At 38.7% G+C, this 24,501-nt stretch overlaps 1 protein-coding gene across 3 annotated transcripts; it reads right to left on the bottom strand.

Moving 5' to 3' along the window:
- Window positions 1-2,787: 2,787 nt before the first annotated feature.
- eif4ba (eukaryotic translation initiation factor 4Ba) lies at window positions 2,788-24,046 on the bottom strand. 3 transcript variants are annotated; one of them, XM_046869598.1, is made up of 15 exons: window positions 23,999-24,046; window positions 21,176-21,316; window positions 20,118-20,323; window positions 18,122-18,238; window positions 17,839-17,893; window positions 17,509-17,649; window positions 17,258-17,386; window positions 16,489-16,677; window positions 15,880-16,120; window positions 12,118-12,206; window positions 11,826-12,036; window positions 11,514-11,557; window positions 7,253-7,340; window positions 6,818-6,890; window positions 2,788-3,749 (listed from the first exon to the last, which is right to left on the bottom strand). In XM_046869598.1, the coding sequence occupies exons 1-15, from the start codon at window positions 24,009-24,011 to the stop codon at window positions 3,624-3,626; spliced, it is 1,863 nt and encodes a 620-aa protein (XP_046725554.1). In that variant the 5' UTR covers window positions 24,012-24,046; the 3' UTR covers window positions 2,788-3,623. The 3 variants fall into 3 exon arrangements, with proteins under 3 accessions (XP_046725554.1, XP_046725555.1, XP_046725556.1); XM_046869599.1 differs by lacking the exon at window positions 6,818-6,890; XM_046869600.1 differs by lacking the exons at window positions 6,818-6,890; window positions 7,253-7,340.
- Between the last annotated feature and the right edge of the window lie 455 nt (window positions 24,047-24,501).

Raw genomic sequence — 24,501 nt, 5'->3', positions numbered from 1 at the left:
TGAAAATCATTTCATTGCTATTGGCCATAAAGTGCATCATTCCTCCACAACAAGTCCCCGGTAGTCACACAAATAAGCCTTCAGAACAAACAAAGCCATTTGCTAAATATTAGAATATTATATTGGTTCAACTGAGAAATTGTCTCCTACTGGCAGTATATATTAATTTTGATTAATCAAGAGATTGTTAGCAATATGTTTACAGCTATTTCTTATAATGTAGATTCCGAGTTTATTGACATTTATTGCTTGCAGCAAACCTGTGTTTGTCCTTAAGCACACGTTTATAAATGTAGCATAGCTAATTAAAGCTAATAGCAACCCGCTTACTCATGAAGCAGTAAAATATTTAGCAGCGTACATTTATGTCAGAAAACCTTAATAAAATCAATAAAAACTCTAGTGAGCAATTGGAAGAGCAATGAAACAGTGCTATAAGGTTTAAGCCATATAAAATGACTACATAAACCCTAAGTACGAAACACTATGGCCTCCCACCTGCTGTTTATACTACATCGTAATCTAAACACCCCTACACAAAGCCATTACTGACACACAGACTCCACTTAAAGCAGTGGTCACCTAGTGCGTAATGTTCTCTGTATTGTCCAGGGTTTGGTTAAATCCCAATATAGCAGTATAATCTTGTGCAAGGACAAAACAATTGTGCCCACATCTAGGGTGTGTGCAAAAAGCACACCAACTTGGCTTGTATATTTCACCATCAGGAAGAGCTAAATGCCACCATGCTCCAAGATTACAAAATCATAAAAAAGAATGTGCTAAAAATATCTAAAAAGAAAATGTTTAAAATAGAGCTGAACAATAATAGGTAGGTTCGGGGAATTATAGAAATGTGACACATGATCGGTCTGTTCAGTCTGTAGTAGCATTGTGGCATTTAACAGCTCTGAGCTCTAAATACAAGTTTTGCGCTCACAGGAGGCCCAAAATGACGCCCATATGTGCAGTGACCCATGTGACCTGTATGATCCTTATGGTTCTCCAATGAATAAAGGGGAATCGGGCTGAAACCAGGAAACCATATTTGCAGGTTTCCTGCAAGTATCTTCTAGTAATATCACCACAATATGCGAGTGTTATTTTACTATGCAAAAATTGAGATATACAGTATAAACAGTACCTTGTGTTTTTTTTTTTTAAATAAACACGTTTTTCTCTATAGAAAGATCTTCTATAGATAGATATTCTCTTATGTTGTGAATCGGATTATTTAAATGATAGCGAATGTCTCAAAAGTCAGCGCGATAAATTAGGGGGAAAAGAAGTGATTAATTCGCACAAGAATAAAAACAAGTCGAAAGACAGAAACGGTCTTTTGGTAGTGGTAGAATCCACCAAAACATGGGAGAAAATCTCAGCAAGACAACGGTGCAGATGCTACTAGAAACATCCTGTGTCAGGCTGATAATATTAGTCAGAGAGTGAAATAACAAACCATTGGAATGGGCTCGATATCAAAGGCTTACTGAAGCCTGCATCTGTATCCAAAATAATCGCAAAAAGAGGACAAAAGTTTTTCTGGTCTGGTCCTATATAGTTATGTACTCTTGGTCCCAGATCTCAGAATAGATGGATGTGGGAGTGAGCAGTAGGAAGATGCTGAGAAAATGTCAGGGTCACACAGTGATGGACAACACACAAGCAGATGTCCAGGCTGGGAACACTGCGTGCCTGTTCTCACTGCTGCCTCCGATGGCCGGGTCTGAGTTCCATCACAGGCTTGAGTGCATGGACATTTATTTATGAACTCCTGCAGCAAATGGGTTCATTTTCCTAGGAATAAATCTATAGAGTGAAACTGTTTATTGACAGCAAAGCACTCAAAATAAACTGATTACTTCGAGCTCAACCATCATATGCTTAAAAAAAAAGGTGTTTATTTTTAGGATATAGTTGTTTTTATGCCCTGAGGTTAAACTGCACATTCCTTATGTCCATTTCGGGTAAACTTGGCCACACAATCTGCTGATTGCAGAAACTACATTCCCATGAAGAGGGACGTGCGGCTTTGGTTGTTTTAATGGGACTCAGAGGTCACAAACGGCACGGAGTCTCCAGTCAGCACCGTATCAAGGAAATACGCATGAGTGTTTACATATGGATGTTGATGCTAACGTTGCCCTGCATTACTATTATTACGTTCCTTCGGGTCACACTGGCAAGTATAAGAACAAGTATACTTTGACCTCAAGTCAAAACACCAGTGCAGCAGACACGTGGCTCTTTATTCATCCTGAAAGCCACATTTTTAATAAAGTGCATGACCTTTTGGCTGTCTGTCTCCTCCAACTCCTGTAGATAAACTGAAAACTTCCTGCCTTTACAGAAAGAAATGGGCCACTGACTTGTTTCAGTTCTTCTGCTTCATGGAATATCAGTTTGCTTGATAATTAAGATATAGACATGCGATTATTTCCTGAATTGGCTGTAGTGAAGTGAAATCTGGTCCATTTGATCTCTGTGGTGTAGATTTCAAAAAAGCAATGTTATGTTTATGACATTTTGTCAGGACACCCTTATCCAAAAAGACTTACAATTATTCCATTTATACAAATGAGCAGTTGAGGATTTCAGGGCCTTGCTCTAGAGCTCAGCATGGGTGGCTTGATACCACTGAACTACCACTTCCCTTCCCTTTTCCCACATGATCTAGAAGATATTTAAAAAATTATTATGTGGACCTCAGTGTAGATATATTGCATATTAAACATACTCAAAGTTTCAAAATAGCAGAAAAGTATGAAACTTTAGACTGCACAATAATGACCATTTTATTAAAACCTTTATTCAGAATGCACACAAACTGGACTGGTTGATTCAAAAAGCAATTTGTCACCAATGTTCAAAAGGATTTGATTAATAGGGAGAATTTTCTAAATGAATAACAAGCTGTTAATTCTTTTAGATAGAAAATATCTGTTCTGAGGGCACAGCTGGCCACAGATGTAGCTCGAAATACATGTCCATAAGAACAGGTCAAACTAGGGGATAATGAAAGGTTACGAGTTGCCAAACTAATATGTGGTCTGTAAATGGCTTTCTTTCTGCCTCGCAGTTAGTACGTCATCCATAATATAAGTCCCATATAATATGCATTAAGACTTGATTTTGCAAGATAAAATGCTGCTGAACAGATCATGCAGGTCCCAAAGTCTCTAGAAGCACAGCATTCGGGCTGTCGTATCAGTAAGAAAACAAAACCAAACAAACGAATGAAAAAAAACAAGCATAAACCCTGAAAAGCAACAAGACACTCGCCTTTGGTATGAACCTACGTTGTGTCATGGCCAGCTTTTTTTTTTTTAACATACTAGTGCTAGAAACATGTGATGTATACTGGAGCAGCCGCAGCAATGGGATCACATTCTCTCATTTTAAACCTTTTTTTACATTTTTTTTTATTAGTTATAATTATCTTAAGACAACTTCCCCTATTCCCTCTTATATTAAAATGAGTCTGGTATTTTTCCCAATCGCATCTGCTCAGTCTTGATGAAGGTGGTTATAAGAGATTGCCATGTGATTTGACTGTTTCTCCAGGTGTTTGCTTCAAGGAAGCAGAGCTGGTTCTTCGCTGCTGCATGGAAAAAGCTGGAAGATTAATTCATAATTTGTTTGTGACCGAATTTCCTGCAGCAAAACTCTCTTTCTCCGTTCTCCTCAGCATCGTCTCCCTGCTCGCCGTCCATTAGTAAGGCTGCGTATTTACTGGCTGAGCTGAATTTCTGCCAAGAGAAAGAAGGTGAGATATAAATGTTAAAAAGTCATCCAAGTGTAAATAAGCAAGTCAAAGATTTAATCACAAGGTCTGCATCATCTGAAGGAAAAGAAAGAAAAATACAACTTCTTTGAAACGAACAGAATGTGTGTACTTTATATGGACATAAGTATTTGGACGCACGTCTTTTTCAACAAAAATATAATTGTTCCCAAACTGTTACCAGGCGCATCCATTTGCAGGATGTCTTTGCATTACATTTTCCTTTCACTTGAACTGGGAGACCCGAACCTGATCCAGCATATCAATGCTCCTGTGCACAACGCCAGCTCCGTGAAGATATATTTTTTTTTACATGGTTTGGAATGGAAGATCTTGAGTGGCCTGCTATAGAGCCCTGAACTCAACCCTAATGAACATCGAATTGGCAGCAGCACAGACCTCATCACCCTTCATCAGTACGTGAATTTTCTGATGCCCTATGGGCTGAATAAGCACAAATCTCCAGAATCACAATCCACCGTAAAGACTGGAGCTTATTATAACAGCAAATCTGGACTTAATGTGGTCAAAAAGCACATATAAATCTTATGTTCAGGGGTCCACAAACATTTGATCATATAGTGTATACTGATGCAGACATTTGGAGCATTGTTTGTACTAAATACCTTTGTGCACGTTGTAATCATTAATATGACTTTGTAAACACATTCTAGCTGATTGTTAAGCATGATATGTAAAATAAGCGATTGGACAATATACAGCTTTTTTTGAAAAAAGTAACACTGAAGCATTGCAGTTTTTTCATATTTAAATTTTCAATGTTTAATCCGTTTTTGCTTCTCCAAACAATCTTTTCATTTTTTAACAGTTGAGCACCTGATCCACATTATCTGTAATATGCCTAGTCAAACTATGACGGTATCGGCGAGGGTGTAGTGATCAGGTCTACTTCACCGCTCCATGCTAGGAATCATCTGGACAGGGTTTTAGATCACGTACGTGCATACCGCGTGTGAAGAATCGTGCGGTATGTGCAGCAAAACCCTCTTTTATACAGACAAGTATTTTGTCTTTTATACCCAGTATGTTTTTAGAAAATATTCTTGGGCAACTATTTTAGTCTATCTTCTCAAGGGACAATATTATAGAAATACTGTCCACCATATACAGCCATTGTTAAAATAACTGGCAACAAAAGTGAGTACATCCTAAGTGATAACAGCTGTATGTTGTTTAACCATACAAAGCCTCATGTCCTTTTCATCATGTTAATGGTTTTGTCTGCTTGTTATAATTTGGTGCTTTGAGTACAATTCTCTCATACTGACTAATAAATGTTCAACATGGCACCTCATAGCAAAAAACTTTCCGAAGATTTAAGAATTAGAATTTTTGCTCTCCACAAAGATAGCTGTGGCTATAAGAAGATCAGCAACACCCTGAAACTGAGTTACAATACAGTGGCCAAGGTCATACAGAGGTTTTCCAAGACAAGTTTCACTCAGAACAGGCCTCGCAAGGGTCAATCAAAGAAGTTGAGTAAGGTGCAGAAGCTTCCTTAAAAAAATTAATTAGTTAAAAAAGAAGACGCGCGAGTGCTGCCAGCTTTGCTTTAGAGGTTGCAGAAGCTCTGCTCAGTCTGTATGCCACACACTGCAACAAGTGGGTTTGCATGGCCATTGTTCAAAAAGGAAGCCTCGTCTGAAGCTGGCTCAAAGAACGGTTTGCATGAACAAAAAGTGCATAAATTACTGGAACCATGTCCTGTGGCAAACAAGATAAACTTCTTCAGCTCAGATCGTGTCCAGCATGTACCAAGAAAATTGTGTTTTGACTTGTTGGCCCAAGACAACAAACAGCTAAAAACTTCTGCTCAACACTCCAGCTCCATTCTCCCTGACTGCTAAAGACTAAAACTTCTATGATGAAAAGACTTTAAAATCTACCAGATCTTCCCCCTTAGCCCAACTCCTACTCTACACAATCAGCTTTCCCCTTCTCTATCCCAAACACATTTTTCCAAACTATCAATAGAGGAGATCCTGCAAGTAGCCTTTTCCAGCAAACCCACCACCTGCCCAATGGATTCAACACTTTCCAGACCATCTCTACAGATTTCCCCCTTCATCACCATCAAATGGCTTTATTACATCTGCTCATGTTGCTGTTAAAATCAAGAGCGCAAGGGTTATTCCCAATCTAAAGAAACTCACCGTGGATTCCTCAGACATCAGCAATAACCGGCAGGTATCACCCTCTTTCATTCCTAACTGCTCTGACATAATCAACACACTCACTCTCACTCCCCCTCTCAAAGAACATGCAAGGTCCCAACCAGTCTGGCTTCATAGCAGGACATTTCACTGCCTTTTTCACAGTTACTGGGAAGATTTGTGATGTTTCCGCTCAGATCCCAGCATGTCTGGTGGAACTCATCATGTATGGCAGCTGATTATCTGAATATCATAATCCTAACGAACTGCAATAACTGAACTGCTGTTCCTCCCAGTTAATCAGTCATCATGTCAATATCTTGTGATCTCTATGGACAACTCTCTAACTTCGTTTTACAGCATTCCAGCTATCTCAAGACTGTCCTACTGTAACTTACTCCTGGCAGGTGAGCTTTACAAAGGGCATTTGACCTCTGCAAATGAACTAGAATGCAGCTGCATGACTTGTGGGAGAACATTGAAAACATTTACGCTTCCTTCACTGGCTTCCTGTTGCTGCCCACATTATGCTAAAGGGAAAGTTTGCTTCTAATCTCATACCTAAAGAACTGTGTGTATTTCACAAAATCTAATAATTTGGGGCTTGGCAGCAAATTCTGTTTAATTTGTATAGTTTACAATTTCAAGAATTTTGAAATAAGTTGTAAAAAAAAATGATTTTGACAGAAGATGATTTATTGTAGCCATGTCTTCTTTTTAAAAGAGCAGGATAAACAACACAAAATGCAATCACATCTTTTTTCAGTATATTTGGCGGACCCAGCGGCAAAAAAAAAATCTAAGGTCATTAAACAGGAGGTCACACCCAGAGAAAGTGCCTTAGTGCTCTGTCACTCACAGGACTGGGAGATTCCTCAAATTTCTTTGGCTCTGGTGCTGGTCTGAGATCTCGGTCTCTTCTCGCGTCCATTCTATAAGCAACGTAAAACAGACTGAAACAGCAGTCCCTGGCGTGCATGTACAGCCACACTTATTCTAAAGGCTGAGAAAAAAGAGCTTTTTCAGAGCTTTACATGACATACTGTACTGAAGGTTAAGTGGTTCAATGTTGGTCAGAGATTTTAGATGTATTTATTTCTTTATTTTTTACGTTACTTGGGAGCAGTACATGATGCAGAACAATCAGATAGTGCTGGTCATGTAGACAAAAAGATTACATGGCATGGTCAAGAGCAAAAAGCGAGCCATTTTGCAAGTATTTATTTTATGATTTTAAAGTAGCTGAAATGGACTTTAGTTCAAGCTTTTTCTATTCTACTTAAGAAAGGCTAACCTGTCCGTTTCCTTGCGCCGGTTTCTCCCTGCTGCAGGAGCTGTAGCTCCGCCGCGGCCCCGACGTGGACCATCACCCCTGTTCTCATCTGCAACAAAAGTTGCGTGTGCAGTTAGACAGTTATGCAATTACCCAAATAGAGGGCTGCACTAATGTCTAAGCACTAATATACTGCTACTGCTAAAACTATATATAGGTAGAGCAGGTGCATTTTCTCTTCATCCTGTGGAAATGTTGGTGTTCAGAACATACTGTGATAAAGGTCACATGTTTCGGTATCACACTACAGGACACACATCCATTCTTTCTGTCCAATCGTTTCTAGCTGAGATGGTTTGCAGACATGATGCATGCATGCAAGAACATAAGGTGTACTAACCACCTGGCAACACATGCCACTTGAATTGAAACCAATGAATCGAATGGAAAATCGCAGCTTTAGCCTGATTCTGAAAAGTATCATTAACTTGCTGGCTACCATATGCTGTATTCTAGTAACAAAAAAAAAAGAAAAAGAAAAAAAAGACTTGCAAGAGAAGAGCTCTACATTACACAGTATACACATTGCCAAAATTCATGAGTTTCCTCAAGTAAGATATCGAGCATGTATAAACAGCTGGTTTGTGACACGTCAGTGCCCGCATTATATAACCTCATGAAGAAGAGGGATGAACATGCATACAAGCCAGTTAGAGTCATGACTGCAACTCAAACAAACCAGAGCTCCTTTTCGAATAAAAAATAATTATATGCAAGTGCTGATTAAAATGGAGGTTTTTATAAAGCAAGTGGAAAATTTACAGCCACGTCCTCCCCAATAATGTTTCAATAGAGTACTAGTTGAAATTAGACCTGCGACAACTAATCGATAATAACTGCTAATAAAATTCGTTGTCAACGAATGCCGTTATCAATTAGCTGGGCTGCTCAAGTTAACGATTGGTGTGATGGTAAGATCACACAGATGATTGCGAAAATGGCGGACAGTACAGGGTCCCGAGTCATCCAAGGTATTGGGAGCATTTTATATTAAACGCAACTGAAACGCAAAGAAAACTGTACCTGGAATGTAATGCAAAGCGGATGTAGGTACCACAGTGATGCACGAGCACATGAAAAGAAAACACACTGGAGTCACGAAACATCAGCACGGTGGGCAAAAACTGTAGAATCCTCATCATGTGAAAATGGTGGAGTTTAATGAAGTGCTATTACACAACTGTTTGTATCTTTGGGACAGTCGCACTGGATCTGTTCTGTCGTGACCCGTGAGCATCAGGTGGGTTAGGGCACTATGTCACCTCGCTCGAGACATAACGATGGATTCAAATAAAACAAACACAATCAAAATGCAGAAGCAGTAAACTTATACTTTTTTAGTCACTGTTGTGGATTTCAGCGAATGGTTACGCATTTGTACACCCGGGACATCCTTTTTATTTTTTAACCAGGCCTGTCAGCTTGCCGCGTTTCTCCGTTTCATTCTCTTTTTATCTCATTTGTCTGCTACAACAGTAACGTCTGTTTTTTAAACGTGATTTATTGCGACTTTATGTTCAAATGCTTGTTTTCAATGTTTGTATATTTAATTTATAAATATATCATTTAATTATTATACAAAATTAAATTGAGTATATATTCTAAATGCTTATATTTTCACAAATGAACAAAATATATATATTTTATTGTAAAAAAACAACAGTGTATTATATTTTATATAGGGTTTTTTTTTAATGGTTGTCATCTGCAAAAAACAATACAAATGTTGATTTACAAATTGCTTCTCCTTGCATACTCAAATGCTGTAAACAAAGAAACAACCAAGCATGAGTGAATTTGCTTAAAAGAGAAATCCCCCATGCAGTCCTGGACAAGCAGCAACTATAAGCTTTAAAATGTCAAAATTAAAGATAGTTATACTATAAATGCTTTTGCATTTTTTAAGCATAACGTTATACATAAATAACATCTATTGCATCAAGCATGCAATAGTTTCGCAATAATTAGTTTCTCCAAAAGAACAAACAAAAAACAAGTACAATATTTGCACAACATAAGAGCAAACATTATTATTGTTATTTGGTCCCAAAAAAATAAAGGGGTCTGCAATTGATCGAATCTGTGCACAGATACCTAAAAACGTAAGATATTGACACTTGTATAATCGATACTGTGCATCATGCCAATCTCTATCTACACTATATACACAAAGGAAACTTTCCATCAGATCCCTTTCTACAGCACAATTATTTGGTGTTCCTCTTCAGCCTTTGAGTATTTGCACAGCAAATGCACAGCAAGAGAAACGGTCTTATGTAATCGGGATGAAAAGCATTCTCTGCCTGGCTGGCATTTAGGCTTGTCGGTGCAGTGTTTGGGAACATGACAGTGGCCTTCATTTGTTGGGGACTTCAACTGAAAGATATGTCAAAGGTCTATGAATTTTAGGCTGTATATGAGATTGTTAATAAACACACTCTTTGCACCCATTGATCAAGTAAGAATATTTCTCTAACAACAAAAAATAAAAAAAAAACCCAGCGAATTCCGTAAGCCACATCCACACTCTGTCAGCCACAGTACACGATCCTGTACGAGGTTTCTGCAGGCTGATGCTAATCGAAATCTAACCATGCATGTACAAATATCCACATCAAACATGTCAGATTCAAGGCCACTGGTCCGATTCTGGCTTGCGGATCGAATATATCCAGCCCGCAAGGTAATATTATATTTCTATTATAAATGGCAAAGTTTGACTCTGGGCACTTTTGACTCATTCCATGTTTTATCCCTGAAACGTTGCCTCATCTCCGCCTACACGCTGCTTGAGCGCTCTGCAAGGTTGCAAAAGCACTCTATGCATAAGAGCAGAATGTACCGTTTTATTTTCTCACTTTATTCTGTATCCTGTTTGTCTTTAGTTCATTAAATGTTGACAGTGTTTGGCCCTTTACTTAGACCCAGTATTAAATTTTGGCCCCCTCTATGGCCGAGTTCGACACCATTGATCCACAATTTCTATATTTCGACAACAAACACTTTCCACCCTCTTCACCTAAGGATAAGGATCAATGTTTGACAAATCAGCCAGAACCTGGAATATTGACTGGAATTATGTTCGTTACTTTCAAGACTCAACGGATGACATTTCACATTTATTTCCATCCATTTTATTTCTACACTTATTTACACCAGTGAGATAGAAAAGTGGATAATATAATAAAATAGAATATACACAATATTACCCATTACACTGTTACCTTAAATTACTAATCATTACAACACATCATAACACAAAGAACTGATATATATATTTTTAATCTTACACTGTTCCTGGTTATTAATATTAAATGCTTTTCCTACAGTCAGTAATTTAAAAAACACTTAAATCTCAAAAAGGTCTGTTTTTGTATCAATCGTCAAAATATTTTTAAACTGGTTAATAATAAAACATTTGACTGTGTTATTCACACCAATGACAGAAGGTTTTTAAAGAGAGTTTTACAGTCTGTTTAATACTGCAGTACATGAACTCACCAAACATTACAGTTTAACAGGAAACCAGATGGATAGAAGTTTTGGCTCTGATTTTTATCATCCAGATGTACATTAAATACACAAAAAGCGAAAGGTAGTGTGTAAGTGGGGCAAATAATGATGACTAGTCCCTGAGACTCTGCACACTGGTGTGATTGAGCCAGTTTTAATTTATATAACCAGAAGCTGAGTTGATAGCATGGTCCCACAAGAATGCTCCAAAAGTCACTAGATATGTCTAGACCTTTTTTAATTAGGGTGCTAAAACCTCCAAAATACAGCAAAATAATCCCACCCCAGATGTATTCCCCCTGCACTGTCATAATAACCTTCATTTTTCTCTGAATGCTTTCTTTGAGATTGTGGCTCAAGTCTGTGGGAATTTGTGCTCATTCAGCCACGTGAGCATTAGTGAAGTCAGGTGGTGATGTGTGATGAGAATCTCTGGGGTGCAGTTAGCGTTTTAGTTTATCCCAAAGATGTGCATTAGGGTTTGAGGTCAGGTTTATTAGGGTTTGAAACAATGTCTTCATGGCCTCTAGAGCATACAAAGGCATTCTACACATTCATGTGCCTCAAACTTTGTGGCAGTAGTTTGAGAGAAGGCCCACATATCAGTGTGATGGTCAAGCGTTATGACCATTTAAAGGTTAATTATCATCCGTAATGTTCTCTTTTATGTCAACCAGTCAACAATTTTCCTCAAAACACCTGATCTTACCTTTAACTTTCTGGGGAACTCGATCATCAGTTGAGCTTGTAGAGCTGAAATCAGACCGAACCAAAATGACAGCAGTCATTACAAATATCCTACAAAATATTATCAAGAAAATAATTAAATTTGTTTTCAATATATAGCCCCCAAACGATTAGATAATTAGAATTATTTTGCTTGTTGCTTGTGATAACACATAAACCGTTACTGTAACCTTTAACTTGGCACTTTAAATGAGTGCTAGGTCATGAAAAATTTCAAAAATATTTTCTGGAATCAAAAACACAAGCAGGTGTACTGAGTTTTTTGGACTCTGACCTTTTGGGAGGACCAGATTTCAGCTCGTTCTCGGCAGAGCCACTGCTCAAGGCACCTCTCTTTGCCCAGGCATTCTCTTTAGGGGGCGGGGCTGGAACCACCTTCAGGGGAAGCCCATCCTGCCTGGACGATGAGGGAGAGGGTGGCTCATCGTCACGGCTGCTAAAAACCTCGTTCTCCAAAGAGCGCTCGCTTTCTCGCCGTCTTGAACCTACAAAAAGGAGGAGCGCGTTTCATTCTGATTAATAATATTGCACGATCAAATCAATTGTGGTGATAAACCAAGATGTACCTCTGCTAGTGCTGTTTCCTGGTTGCGATGATTCGCTTCCTGTTCGTGAGCGCTCTGTTGCCTGGTCCTCACTTCGCCAACTGGGATGCCTAAATGCATAAAAAAAAGAAAAGGGGACTGAATTTCTTTTTTTCCCCTATATTTTGATTTTATATGCTTCTCAAAGACATTAGGTTTTTGAAAATATAAAAAGGATAAAGATCGGAATACACAGGTTTATATATGACGGCTAACTTTACTGAAAATAAACTATTAAGTCCACAAAACAATTTCATTCCATGTAATCGTCTCACATCCATACAGTAGGTGCAGACAAACCATGGCCAGCAGTGCAATATCTCAGCAATTTACATTCTGGACATCCAGTATTTATATTTCACAAAAAGACTTTGATATATCAGGAAAAAATAGCTACATTTTGCAGCACATGAGCTCATGTGAAGGTGTCCAACACTGTTAAGCCCACTAACACAATACTGCCATCTACTGGATATATTTTGTATTAGAAAAATGAAAACAGCTCAGTGTTTTCAACCTGAACTGTCCAACACTCTCTATCATAATAAATCACAAAAATGTCAGCACTGCTAAATATCTACTATTAAACTTTAAATGCAATGCATATAATCAAAGCAAGGAGCTTTGGGTAAAGGCGCTTCGGGTAATGTAGCTTCGGCAAAGGGCATCTAGATCTGATGCATGAGGTCGACTGATTGATCGGTTTTCCCGTTTAATCGGCACCGCTAGTTGGTTGCTGGAATTATCTGCAAAAACTCATACCGAAAGTTTTTCCGGGTTGCGTTTGTTGAGCAGGTCGGCTGTCATAATACAGGAAGCGCCTTCTAGAGGCGAATCACTGACACCACATGCTGTTGAAGTTTATTATTATTATTATTATTATTCCATCTGGATGTAACTGATTTTATTTATTTAAAGTGTTACTTTTTGTTTCAGTTTAAATGCATGTCTTAATTTACTCAATATTTATTCATAACATTTACATTTATTTGATTTAGCACATTTTTAATGATTCAGTACTTTTTTGTTGTTTTTGTTCAGTACTATTTTACATTGAGTGTTACATTTGTTTTAATCGGTTGATTAATTGGTTATATATTTTTTTTAGAATTGATCATGTTTTGAGAGCAAAGGGCGCGCCCTACCCAGTGTTAGTACAGTGTTCCAAATAAAAGGCTCAGTTAGTTAACATCTATCTGCTTCCCAAATAGAGTAGTTACAATCTCCTGACCTTTATCCACTCACAACCGCGCCTAGTAATAGTGATTATATATTGATTCCTTCATGATTTTGTATACAGTGCATCTGGAAAGTATTCACAGCGCTTCACTTTTTCCCCATTTTATGTTACAGCCTCATTCCAAAATGTATATTCATTATTTATCAAAAATTTTACAAACAAAACCCAATAATGACAATGTGAAAGAAGTTTGCTTGAAATCTTTGCAAATTTATTTAAAAAAAATAAAATAAATAAATAAATAAATAAATAAAAATCACATGTACATAAATATTCACAGCCTTTGCCATGCCACTGAGCTCAGGTGCATCCTGTTTCCACTGGATCATACTTGAGATGTTTCTACACTTGTTTGGAGTCCACCTGTGGTAAATACAGTTGATTGGACATGACTTGTAAACGCACACACACCTTTCTATATGAGGCCCCACAGTTAACAGTGCATGTCAGATTACAAACCAAGCCATGAAGTCCAAGGAATTGTCTGTAGACCTGAGACAGGATTGTATCAAGGCACAGATCAGGAGATTTCCACAGCAATAAAGGTCCAAATGAGCTTCCATCATGAAGGTCCCAGTGGCCTCCATCATCTGCAAATGGAAGAACTAGCCGCCCGGCCAGACTGAGCAATCGGGGGGAGAAGGGCCTTAGTCAGGGTGGTGACCAAGATCCTGATGGTCACTCTGTAAAAGCTCCAGCATTTTTTCTGTGGAGAGAGGAGAACCATCCAGAAAAACAACAATCTCTGCAGCCATCTACCAATCAGGCCTGTATGGTAGAGTGGCCAGACGGAAGCCACTCTTCAGTAAAAGGCACATGACGGCCCATCTGTAGTTTGTCAAAAGGCACCTAAAGGACTCTCAGGCCAATACCATCCCTACAGTGAAGCATGGTGGTGGTAGCATCATGCTGTGGATCCAGCCCAGACTTGAACATCTCGAGAGATCTGAAAATGTGCACAGACGCTCCCCATCCAACCTGATGGAGCTTGAGAGGTTCTGTAAAAAAAAAATGCTAAAAATAGGTGTGCCAAGCCTGTAGCATCATCATCAAAGACTTGAGGTTGTAATTGGGGCCAAAAGGTGCTTTAACAAAGTATTGAGCAAAGGCTGCTATACTTATGTACATGTGATTTGTTTTCAGGTTATGGGGTATTGTTTGTAGAATTTTGAAGAACATAATGAAATGTATTAATTTTGAAATAAGGCTGTAACATAAAATGAGGAAAAAGTGAAGCGCAGTGAATACTTTCCGGATTCACTGTATTAATAAATAATCCTGAATGCTCTTGTACACCGACCAGACATAACATTAAGATATGTCACACTGAAAAAGTGAATCATCATCTTTCGGCTTCTCCCATTAGGGGTCACCACAGCGGATCATTGGACTCCATACCCCCCTGTCCACTACATCTGCCTCTTTCACCCCAACTACCTGCATATCTTCCCTCACCACATCCATAAACTTTCTCTTTGGCCTTCTTCTTTACCTCCTGCCTGGTGGCTCCATCCTCAGCATTCTCCTACTGTTATACCCCATGTCCCTCCTCTGTCCAAACCATCTCAATCTTGCCTCCCTCACCTTGTCTCCAGAACATCCTAAATACATGGTCCCTCTAATAAACTCATTTCTAATCCTGTCCATCCTCGTCACTCCCAATAAAAACCTCAACATCTTCAGCTCTGCTACCTCCAGCTCCAGCCTTTTACTCAATGCCACTGTCTCTAACCTATACATCATCACAGGTCTCACACCACAGTCCTATAAACTTTAACTTTCCATCTTGCAGATACTCTTCTATCACAAATCACTCCTGTCACTCTTCTCCTCCCACTCCACCCTGCCTGCACTCTTTTCTTCACTTCTCTAACAAGCTAATTACTTTGCACTGTTGACCCCAGGTACCTGAACTCTCCCAACTTCTCCAACTCTTCTCCCTGTGGTGAAGTGATTAACACATGAATATCTCTTCATCAGGTCACCTGTTAGTGTGTGGGGTATATTAGGCAGCAAGAGAACATTTTGTCCTCAAAGTTGATGTGTCAGAAGCAGAAACAATGGACAAGCATAAGGATTTGAGTGAGTTTGACAAGGGTCAAATTGTGACGTCTAGACGACTGGATTAGAACATCTCCAAAACTGCAGCTCTTTTGGGATGTTCCTGGTCTGCAGTGGTCAGTATCTATCAAAAGTGCTCTAAAAAAGGAACAGTGGTGAACCGGCTTTAGGAACATGGACAGATGAGGTTCACTGATGCAGGTGGGGAGCGAAGGCTGGTCCTTGTGGTCCGATCCAACAGATGATCTACTGTAGCTCAAACTGCTGAAGAAGTTAATGCTGTTAATGCTCCATGAGTCAGGACTGTTTTTGCAGCAAAAGGGGACCAACAGAATGTTAGGCAGGTGGTCATTATGTTATGCTTGGTCATTGTATATTCAAAAAAAATGTTCCCCCAGTTCATGTAGTACATGTAAAAAACCTTAATTGGATTTGTGGTTTACCTCTCTCTAGGCTTGCGTTCAGGTCCTCTCCCCTTGTCCTCCTCCAGCTGTCTCTGCAGCCTCTCCTGCTCTTTCTTAAGTCTCTCCTCTACCTCCCGCTCCTTAGAAGCCGTATCTACTGGTTTGGCCCCTCCGAAGATGGAAGCTGATCGACTAGAGGCTGTCGAATGAGTGCTGCTCTTGTCCTCCTCCTTTGGAACGCTGCGCGGCTTCAGGTTCAACTTGGGCCTCTGGGTAGGGCCTGAGCAAATAAAGCCAAAACTTGATTCTCAGTAAGACACAACCTTCTAGGGGCATGATCAAAGACATACCATCCAACAGTCAGGCTCTGATCACAGACGGATACGATGTGTAAATTGGTACAACAGATCTGCAGCTCCAGTATTATAATTGCAGAGCAACAGTATCTATGGGGAGGGTACCCAAAAAACAGCTAATCAAAAAAGGAAGAGGATAAAGCAGACAGACTGCATAAATCCAACTGGATGTAAACTATCATCAGCATACAGAAAATGCAGACAACCCACTCTTGTAAGCCTTAGGTTCTTTTACCATGTTTATATGTTTGAGCTATAGCAATATTGACAATTGCTGAGATGCAAGGTTTACCTCTGTCCTCACGTTTCTCATATCGGTCTTCGCGGTCACCATAGCGATCTCCATACCGATCCCCCCGATCACTCCTATCACCACGATCTCCCCGATCGCCGCTACCACGATAGTCATCCCGCCGATCATCATAATCACGCCGGAAGCCACTGCCGAAAGGACGACGACCTCCACCACGAGAGTCATAACCTAAAACATAGATGCTGCTAAACTTATAACTGTATGTATGGCATGCTGTTGCTTATAACATCATAGTTCCAGAATGATAAAAAAAATAAAAAATAAAACTATTGCAAAAGTTTTCCTCTATAGCAATGAAATGCTTAGGGGATTAAAATTCAATATTATTATTATTTTTTCTACTTTTCCCAAGATATTGTTCACAAAAAAAAAAAAAAAAAAAAGTGTGTCAAGTGCAGTCAAGAGTAAAATGCAACCTAAGCAGGCATTGAAGGATGAAAAGGTCTGAAAATGCTAAATATAACAGAGAACATGGATGAACAAACAATTTGCCCAGGTGTGCAAGAGCAGCACATGTCAGCTACAAATATGTACATATGCTGGAAAGGAACCATGGTATAATCAAGATATGACATATGAACATAAATATGGCAAAGGTGATTTATTTGTCTAGTTTTCTGACAGAATGTTATTTCCAATCTGTCCCTGTTTAAAGATCCACAAATCAAACATGGACCACACTTTACTGTTTTGTTATAGAAAGTCGATAATAAAGAGCTGGTAACCAGGACATGTATTGAGGTTCCACCTCTATCATAGTCTCTGCGGTCCCGGTCATCATAGCGATCCCGGTATCTGTCTCTACCACTGTCGTAGCGGTCGTTGTCCCGTCGTGGTCCATCGCGGTATCTGTCCGAGTCGTACCGATCTCGGGATCCTAAAATTCAGAAAGAAGCGGTTTCCTTCACAATATTGATACTTATAACAAGAAAAATGACAAATAGATCTGAACTACAGAACTGTACAGAACTCATTAGCCAAGTGAACGAGATTGCTCACGTTCTCCATACGAATCGTCTCGGCGTGGTCCTTCATCCGTGTCGCCACTTGGCCTTGCTCTCCAGTCTGAGTCAGTTTTGTCAGGTCCCATGTCGCTGCTACGATTACGGTCTCGACCCGACATTGAACGATCATCCCTCTCTGAAAAGCATTTATACTTTTATTAAAACGGCTATTTACTTTAAATAGAGCTAGAGTTGTAGGTCATTAAGCTTCATAATAAAATCCAACAAAAATGCTAAGTTTGACATTTGAAAACAATTATGATGACATTAGAAAAAAAAAAAAATCATTCTGAATAAATCGTCCATTGAGTAGACATGTGGACACCTTTCTCATTAGACTGATCTGCAATGTCCACCCGAATCCGACGATTCCCCAAGTTCTATAAAAGCAACATATGGATAATAAATTATAGTTGCAATCCCAGGACAACAAAACTTTTTTTTGTTGACTTTGCATAGAAATACAGTATGGTGCAAATAATTTACTTACATTTAAACCAATATTAATTTCAGCCACAATTATTTATTTTTTGTTCTTAAGATCACTTCAAGCATTCAAAAAAGAATCAAGTAATTATTGGGTCCAGCACAATATTATATAGTTTCACCTCTTCATTGAGACTGAGTGCTTGCAGCAGAGACTCCACATCATCAAACTCTGCATAGCCAAAGCCTTTCAGTCGCTCCGGATTACTGGGTTCTCGTGGGAGACGCACTGCACTGATCTACAGGAAGAGAACAGAGTCATTAAAACTATACCTACCCTGTGAGCCATACACTGATGGCAATATTTACTTATTTAAACATAGAACTTCAGCATGTCACCAATTTCCCCATATACCACTTGTGTTTAAGTGTCATCTAGTCCTTCATGAATGCAGCAGAATATCTTGGACAAAAGTCATTATTTCTACATGCCAAAAACAACACTATAAGCATTTACTGTTATTTTAGTATATTGAATGGTAATGGGGTGGATGAGGGTTAAAATGTCCCTGTACACCTTAGAACCATGAACTTTCAGATACCACGTCTCAGTACATTTTAGTATTTTATAAGTCATCAGGTAATAAGCAAAGCTGAACTAGTATAAACTGTTTAGAGGAAACACATTAAAATGTGCAGGACAAGAGAGAGACACTGCTCGAGAATACAAATGAATGATGTTTTCTAGGTTTCCACTGTACATATACGTATGGTGTACATAACATTAACGATGTCTACACTATAAACATGCCTATAGGGCACCATATAATCAGAGTGCATGCTCACAACCTGGCCAAGAGATGAATGGAAAATAACGTGTGTGACAAAGAACAAACGTTTCTCAGTACAATTATGAGCTGAAAAATGTGAACCATAACTTTCAAGTGTTTGCATATCAAAATATATCAAATGTTTAATCTTGGACATGGTCTCAAATCAGCTTTACACAGATAATGCGATAATAAAGAATGAGAAGGTTCTTTATAATACGTTCCTGAAGGAATTCAGATTGTAACTATGTCGCACGTAAAAAGAATTCCATTTAGTACATGTGTACCGAACCGAAAGTGTGTGTATTAGCGTTGTCGCATACAATATGCAAGTCCTTATATATGCTTCCATTTAGACAACGTCTTTTCAGGAATGTCTTGGTATAGGGGTGCATTAATGACATTCCATAACTTCAGTGATGCAGGCTTTAGAACAGAGAGCTGATGAAAGTGAAGGTGGAGGGTCTCTCACCTCTTTAATCTGGAGGACAGCCATGGTTTCCAAAAACAATTTTACATTTCAATTCATCTAACCACAGAAGAGTTTTCCCACTTTGTCTCAGTCCATTTAAAATGTTTTGGCCCAAACAATGACTTTGGCATTTCTGTATTGTGTCGACATACAGCTTCTCAGAATTATATAGCTTTAACTTGCCCTTTTTCCACCTGCGTCCCTTTCTCACAGACATTCCTCTAAATTCCCAAAATATTTTTAATATTATGTACTGTAGATAATGAGATATTCAAAACATTCACAATGTTGTGTTGAGGAACATTATTTGGAAATTGTAATGATCTATAGATTGGAATTTTATTTTCTGCCCATCTTTACTTCTGAGAGACTCTGCCCTTTTTAAGATTACTTTTTTTTATACCCAATCATGTTACTGATCTGTTGCCAATTAACATAAATTAGTTGCAAAAATGTTCATTTAGCTGTTTATATATGTTTATATTTTTTTTCCAGCCTTTTGTTGTCCCGACTTCAACTTTCATGAGATGTGAAAAACATCAAATTGAAAATGACCTTATATTTTCGTTAAAATTGTACATTTGACAATGGTTTTCAAGGTTGTATTGTGAAAAGAAAATACACTTTTTAATTTATACATTTAAAAATTTCAAATATATACAATGGATTACAACCAGCCTTAACTTACATAAACCTGTTTCAACATCAGAATGCATTAGCATTAGAACTGATGCACTGAACATAAAAGCTCAATTTTTTCATTGGAAATGTGAGTTCCAGGGTTTTAAGATGAAAGAAAACTGAGCAAATTGAAAATTTATTATATATAAAAAAAAACAAAAAAAAAACAAACAAAAAAAACCAATATTGACTTACACTGAGACCGTGAAAAAAGCTCTTGATAGAGTCCTCGGTCACGTCATAAGGCAGGTTGCCCAGGAAGGCAGTGTATGGTGGGCAACGTGGCAAACGCGAGCGGTCAATGTTAGGCTCACGAGCAGCACGGGGTGCCGTGGGCAGGATTGAGCGATCGATGGGTGGCGCACGATACACATCTTCCTCCGTGTGCCAGGAGGTAGTAACTGCCAGAAAGAGAGCCAGAGATAAATCTAATCCTCCATTAAAACCTGAAATCCACATCTTTACACAATGAACTTGGAATTATTCTTCAGGTAAGTATTTATTACACAAGTATTAAACCATGTAGCCATAGTCCGTACCAGAACCAGAATACAGGTAGTCGTCGACTTACGACCACGATTGGTCGTAAGTAGAGTAGGCTATATGTACAGTACTGTAAAATGATGCCGGAAGCTGGTACGCACTGATTGTGGTCGTAAAGTCGAATGGTCATAAGTTGCATAGGTCGTAAGTTGACGTCTACCTGTATTTGGTCATATTACTTTTATCTTAGTCATACTAAGAAACATTGGGCTTTATTTTCATTGATTATAAAATACTACCAAAGATTTATTTATTTATTTATTTTCGTATATTACAAACTACCAAAGTCAGAAAGACAAAGGTCCTTTGTCAGAATCCAAAATACTGAAAACTACAGCAGGTGCAAAGCTATATATTTACATTTCCTGTCTAAATTTAAAATCTCTTTTCTCTCTTCAGCTGTCATTATTAGACCTGCTAAAGTTTCTGTTTACAATATATACAAATGTTCTTTAAGTGTGATCCTGACTTACTGACTGGAGCCATATAACTATCCGTATGTTTGACACAAGCTGTACCCTACATTGGACAACGCAAAAAAGCTCACAAATAAATCCAGTCCATTTACATGCTAAAATAATTAACTCAACAAACAATCCACAGGACCGACTAAAACCGATTAATGAATTAAGCCACATTACAGACTAATAACAGTTGACCCCCAATTCTAAGCATGATAGAGACTGTGGATTTAATGCAAACGGTCTCACCATCTCCCTCCAGGTCATCAGTCTCATCTGCCCAGCTTGTAGGTTTTGGAGGCGCATAACTCGGTATATGGTTGCCCCCACTGTCCTCTGCTAAGAAATCAGTAAGGGTGAGGGTCTTCCCCTTCTTGCCCTTCTTCTTAGCTGCAACAGAGACATATTTGGCATATTTACAAACAAAATATTTCAAACTCGACCACAAAATCTTAAATAAAAGTAATGGTTCCACTGTAATCCTAAAGACTAAATATTCTGATGTAGAATGATATAAAACAAAACAAAAAAAAACAAACACAAAAAACAAACAAACACAAAGCAGGCTAAAAGCCTTTATCTGATTGATCTACAAGTGCAGTGTAAAACTGCTAAATAAAACTCCTTGATCCATTTTTTGGTGTTGATTTATATCAATGAAGTGCGCTCGATCACGTTTTAGATTGAACCTGCAGTAAAACAGAACTTGGACCATGATAGGTCCTAATTTAGATACTGGCACCAAAGTTGGGCAGAACAGTGGCAAGTGAAATGAAGGGAGGCAAATCCAGAATGCTTGCCTGTTATATTTTAATCCTGAAGACTTGCAGAGAACAGGCTGATCTCTCTGTTCACAGCCAACTGGGTTTATCTAACAAATAGGACTTGGTGATTAAATCTTTTTGAAAGAATGACTTTGAAGAAAAAGATAAAAGCCTGTTAGAAACGTCCATGTAATTTCATATGACATTGCATCATTAAATATAAACGCCTATCAGGTTCCAATATACAAATGCATAGTTGCATAAATTATGCCTTGTGTTGTTATGCTGGTTTATAAGTGTAATTATACGGGTGTGTATAGATTTGCAGATACAATTTAGATTTGTGACGATGGTACTTTTGTTGTCAAATGACAAATTGATAAAGGCTTTTATTATCCAATCTAGTAAAAACAAATGATCAACACGACACTTCTCACTTCTACAGTCACTGAGACAGAGATAATAAATGTTACATTATATATGGCTATGATTGCAGCTGATACTAGTTAAAGGTATAAATGGGACCATCACTCCTACCAGCTCACACACACACACACACACACACACACTTAGCCGAACCACCTCATTCTTGCACATACTTCTACACATTTCTGCCCAATCCAGCCAAACCAGGCACCCAATCAATCCTCTCCCCCCTGCACACATTCTTATACAAGCCAAACTGTTCCTGCACACACACTTTTCAAATCCTGCTTGCTCCTGAATAAATGTACCCAACCCAGAATGCTCCTGCACACATTTTTTTCTACAACCCAATCCATCCTGCACCCGCACCCGCACACACACACACACAATTACTCAATCCAGCCCACTCCTGCATACACTCTTACCCAATTCATCCTGATGCATTTGAAATGATTAAGAAAGCCATATTTCTTCTCATTTTACTGAGTTGAGAAAAACCCTGTATGAGTAAATGTCTGTGTATTAAAAAAAAAAAAAAAAAAACAAGCACTGCACTGAAATCCCTTTACAGCAGCCAAACAAATAACACAATTTCACCAACAAGACAAAAACAGTGGTATGATTCCTATGCACATGTGAGCATGCTTGAGCAGGTGTTCATTTTAATATATCGTTTCGTCTTTCGGTTTCAGCACTGTTAAAAAAATTAAATAAAAAAATAACAAATGCTTAAAAAAAAAAAAAATCACACCCACATGAACATCTCTCATCCAGCATTTGGAGTACAATGATAATACACGTTACAGCTGACCATTTAATCTTTTCATTTTTCTCATTATGAAATTAGAATCGTGGTTAAATGGACAAGTGTTCAGCATGACTCCTAACACAAAGCCACACCTTTATACTGACTCAGGTGTGCTGGAGCAGGTGTGCAGCCCCAGAGCCAGTATTCAGTAAAGAGGAGCTTAAAAGGTGTACAGTAACACACTTCTTAATACAGTGCAATACATTTGCATTATGCAACTGTAGTAAACTGTATGCAGTGACTAAAAATGTGCTTGGTAATTTGCTGTACAGATTCTCTATGCTGGATAATACATGTTTGCATCTGACGGCAGCTCAGTCGAATCTGGATTTTTAGCACAGAAAAACAAACAAACCACAGGCTACATTCTAGCATGTATGTGCAAATTTGACATGTATTACCTAATAGACAAACACTAGAAGAGCAATAATTCCCTATAAGCTGCAGCTGAATGTGCGGTATGATGGACTCGGCTAAATTAGCTACAGACATTCATGCTAGCTCGCGCACTGTTTGTTTTGGAGCTCAATGCACAGATACTGTGCGTGTTCGCCACGTGCGAAGTTTCTATAATCTTGATATTACAGTGGACATTTTTTTCCTTCGAGTTCACCTGCACACATCGCTAACACATTTAGTCACTGGTTAAGTTACACAGCCGTTAAGCCGCAGGCGAATCGGACGCAGAGCAGCTTCCTGCCGCCGCCGTCCTGTCATGACACTTAGCATAACGAGATCCAGCACCAAATCCACAGAAAGCAAATACAAGAGCCAGAAAAGAAAATAACCGCTTATATACCACCGCACCTCATGCTGAACCGAGAATCTGGTTCGACGCCGAGCTGTTTGTTAAGGGCGGACAGTCAGAGTTTGCAAATGAATGTTTTTTTTTTGCGTAATAAGCCGACAACGCCAGCTTCGCGCCCACACTTTATCCACAATCCTACACAAACGCTGCTGTCAAGCGCCTTTACAACGTCTCCGATGCTGCCACACACGGTTTAATAGTGCAATCCTTCCCCAAAACTGACTGGAACACCCCGGCCCAGGCACAGGACCGCTTCTAGATCTCACCTGAGGCCGCCATGATGGAAAGCAAGTGCGTGTCACATGAACCGGATAGAATTGCCACCACGTGATTGATGACGTAGACACCCTTTTGACAGTCAAAAGAGAAATATTTTCTTAATGCTAATTTTTTTGTCGCAGTATTCTATCACCTCATATTTAATCAGTTGGCATACACATAACAATATAAATAAAAAACGCTTTTCTTGAATAAAGAAAAAGGATATCAATTATTCTATTAATTCATTCATTCATCGTGTATTTATTTATTTATGTATGTATGTATGTATGTATGTATGTATGTATTGCTCAAGTTTAGGAATAGAAATTTTGTCCCATTCTTGTCTAATACAGGCTTCTAGCTTCTAACTGTCTTAGGTATTCTTTGTCGATCTGATCTGGACTGCAGGGCGGCCATTTCAGTACCCGGATCCTTCTTCTACACAGCCATGATGTTGTAATCGATGCAGTATGTGGTCTGACATTGTTATGTTGGAAAATGCAAGGTC

The sequence above is a fragment of the Silurus meridionalis genome, chromosome 16, assembly GCF_014805685.1.
Source record: "Silurus meridionalis isolate SWU-2019-XX chromosome 16, ASM1480568v1, whole genome shotgun sequence".
NCBI classification, from domain to species: domain Eukaryota; kingdom Metazoa; phylum Chordata; class Actinopteri; order Siluriformes; family Siluridae; genus Silurus; species Silurus meridionalis.
This window is presented reverse-complemented; position numbering and strand designations above follow the sequence as displayed.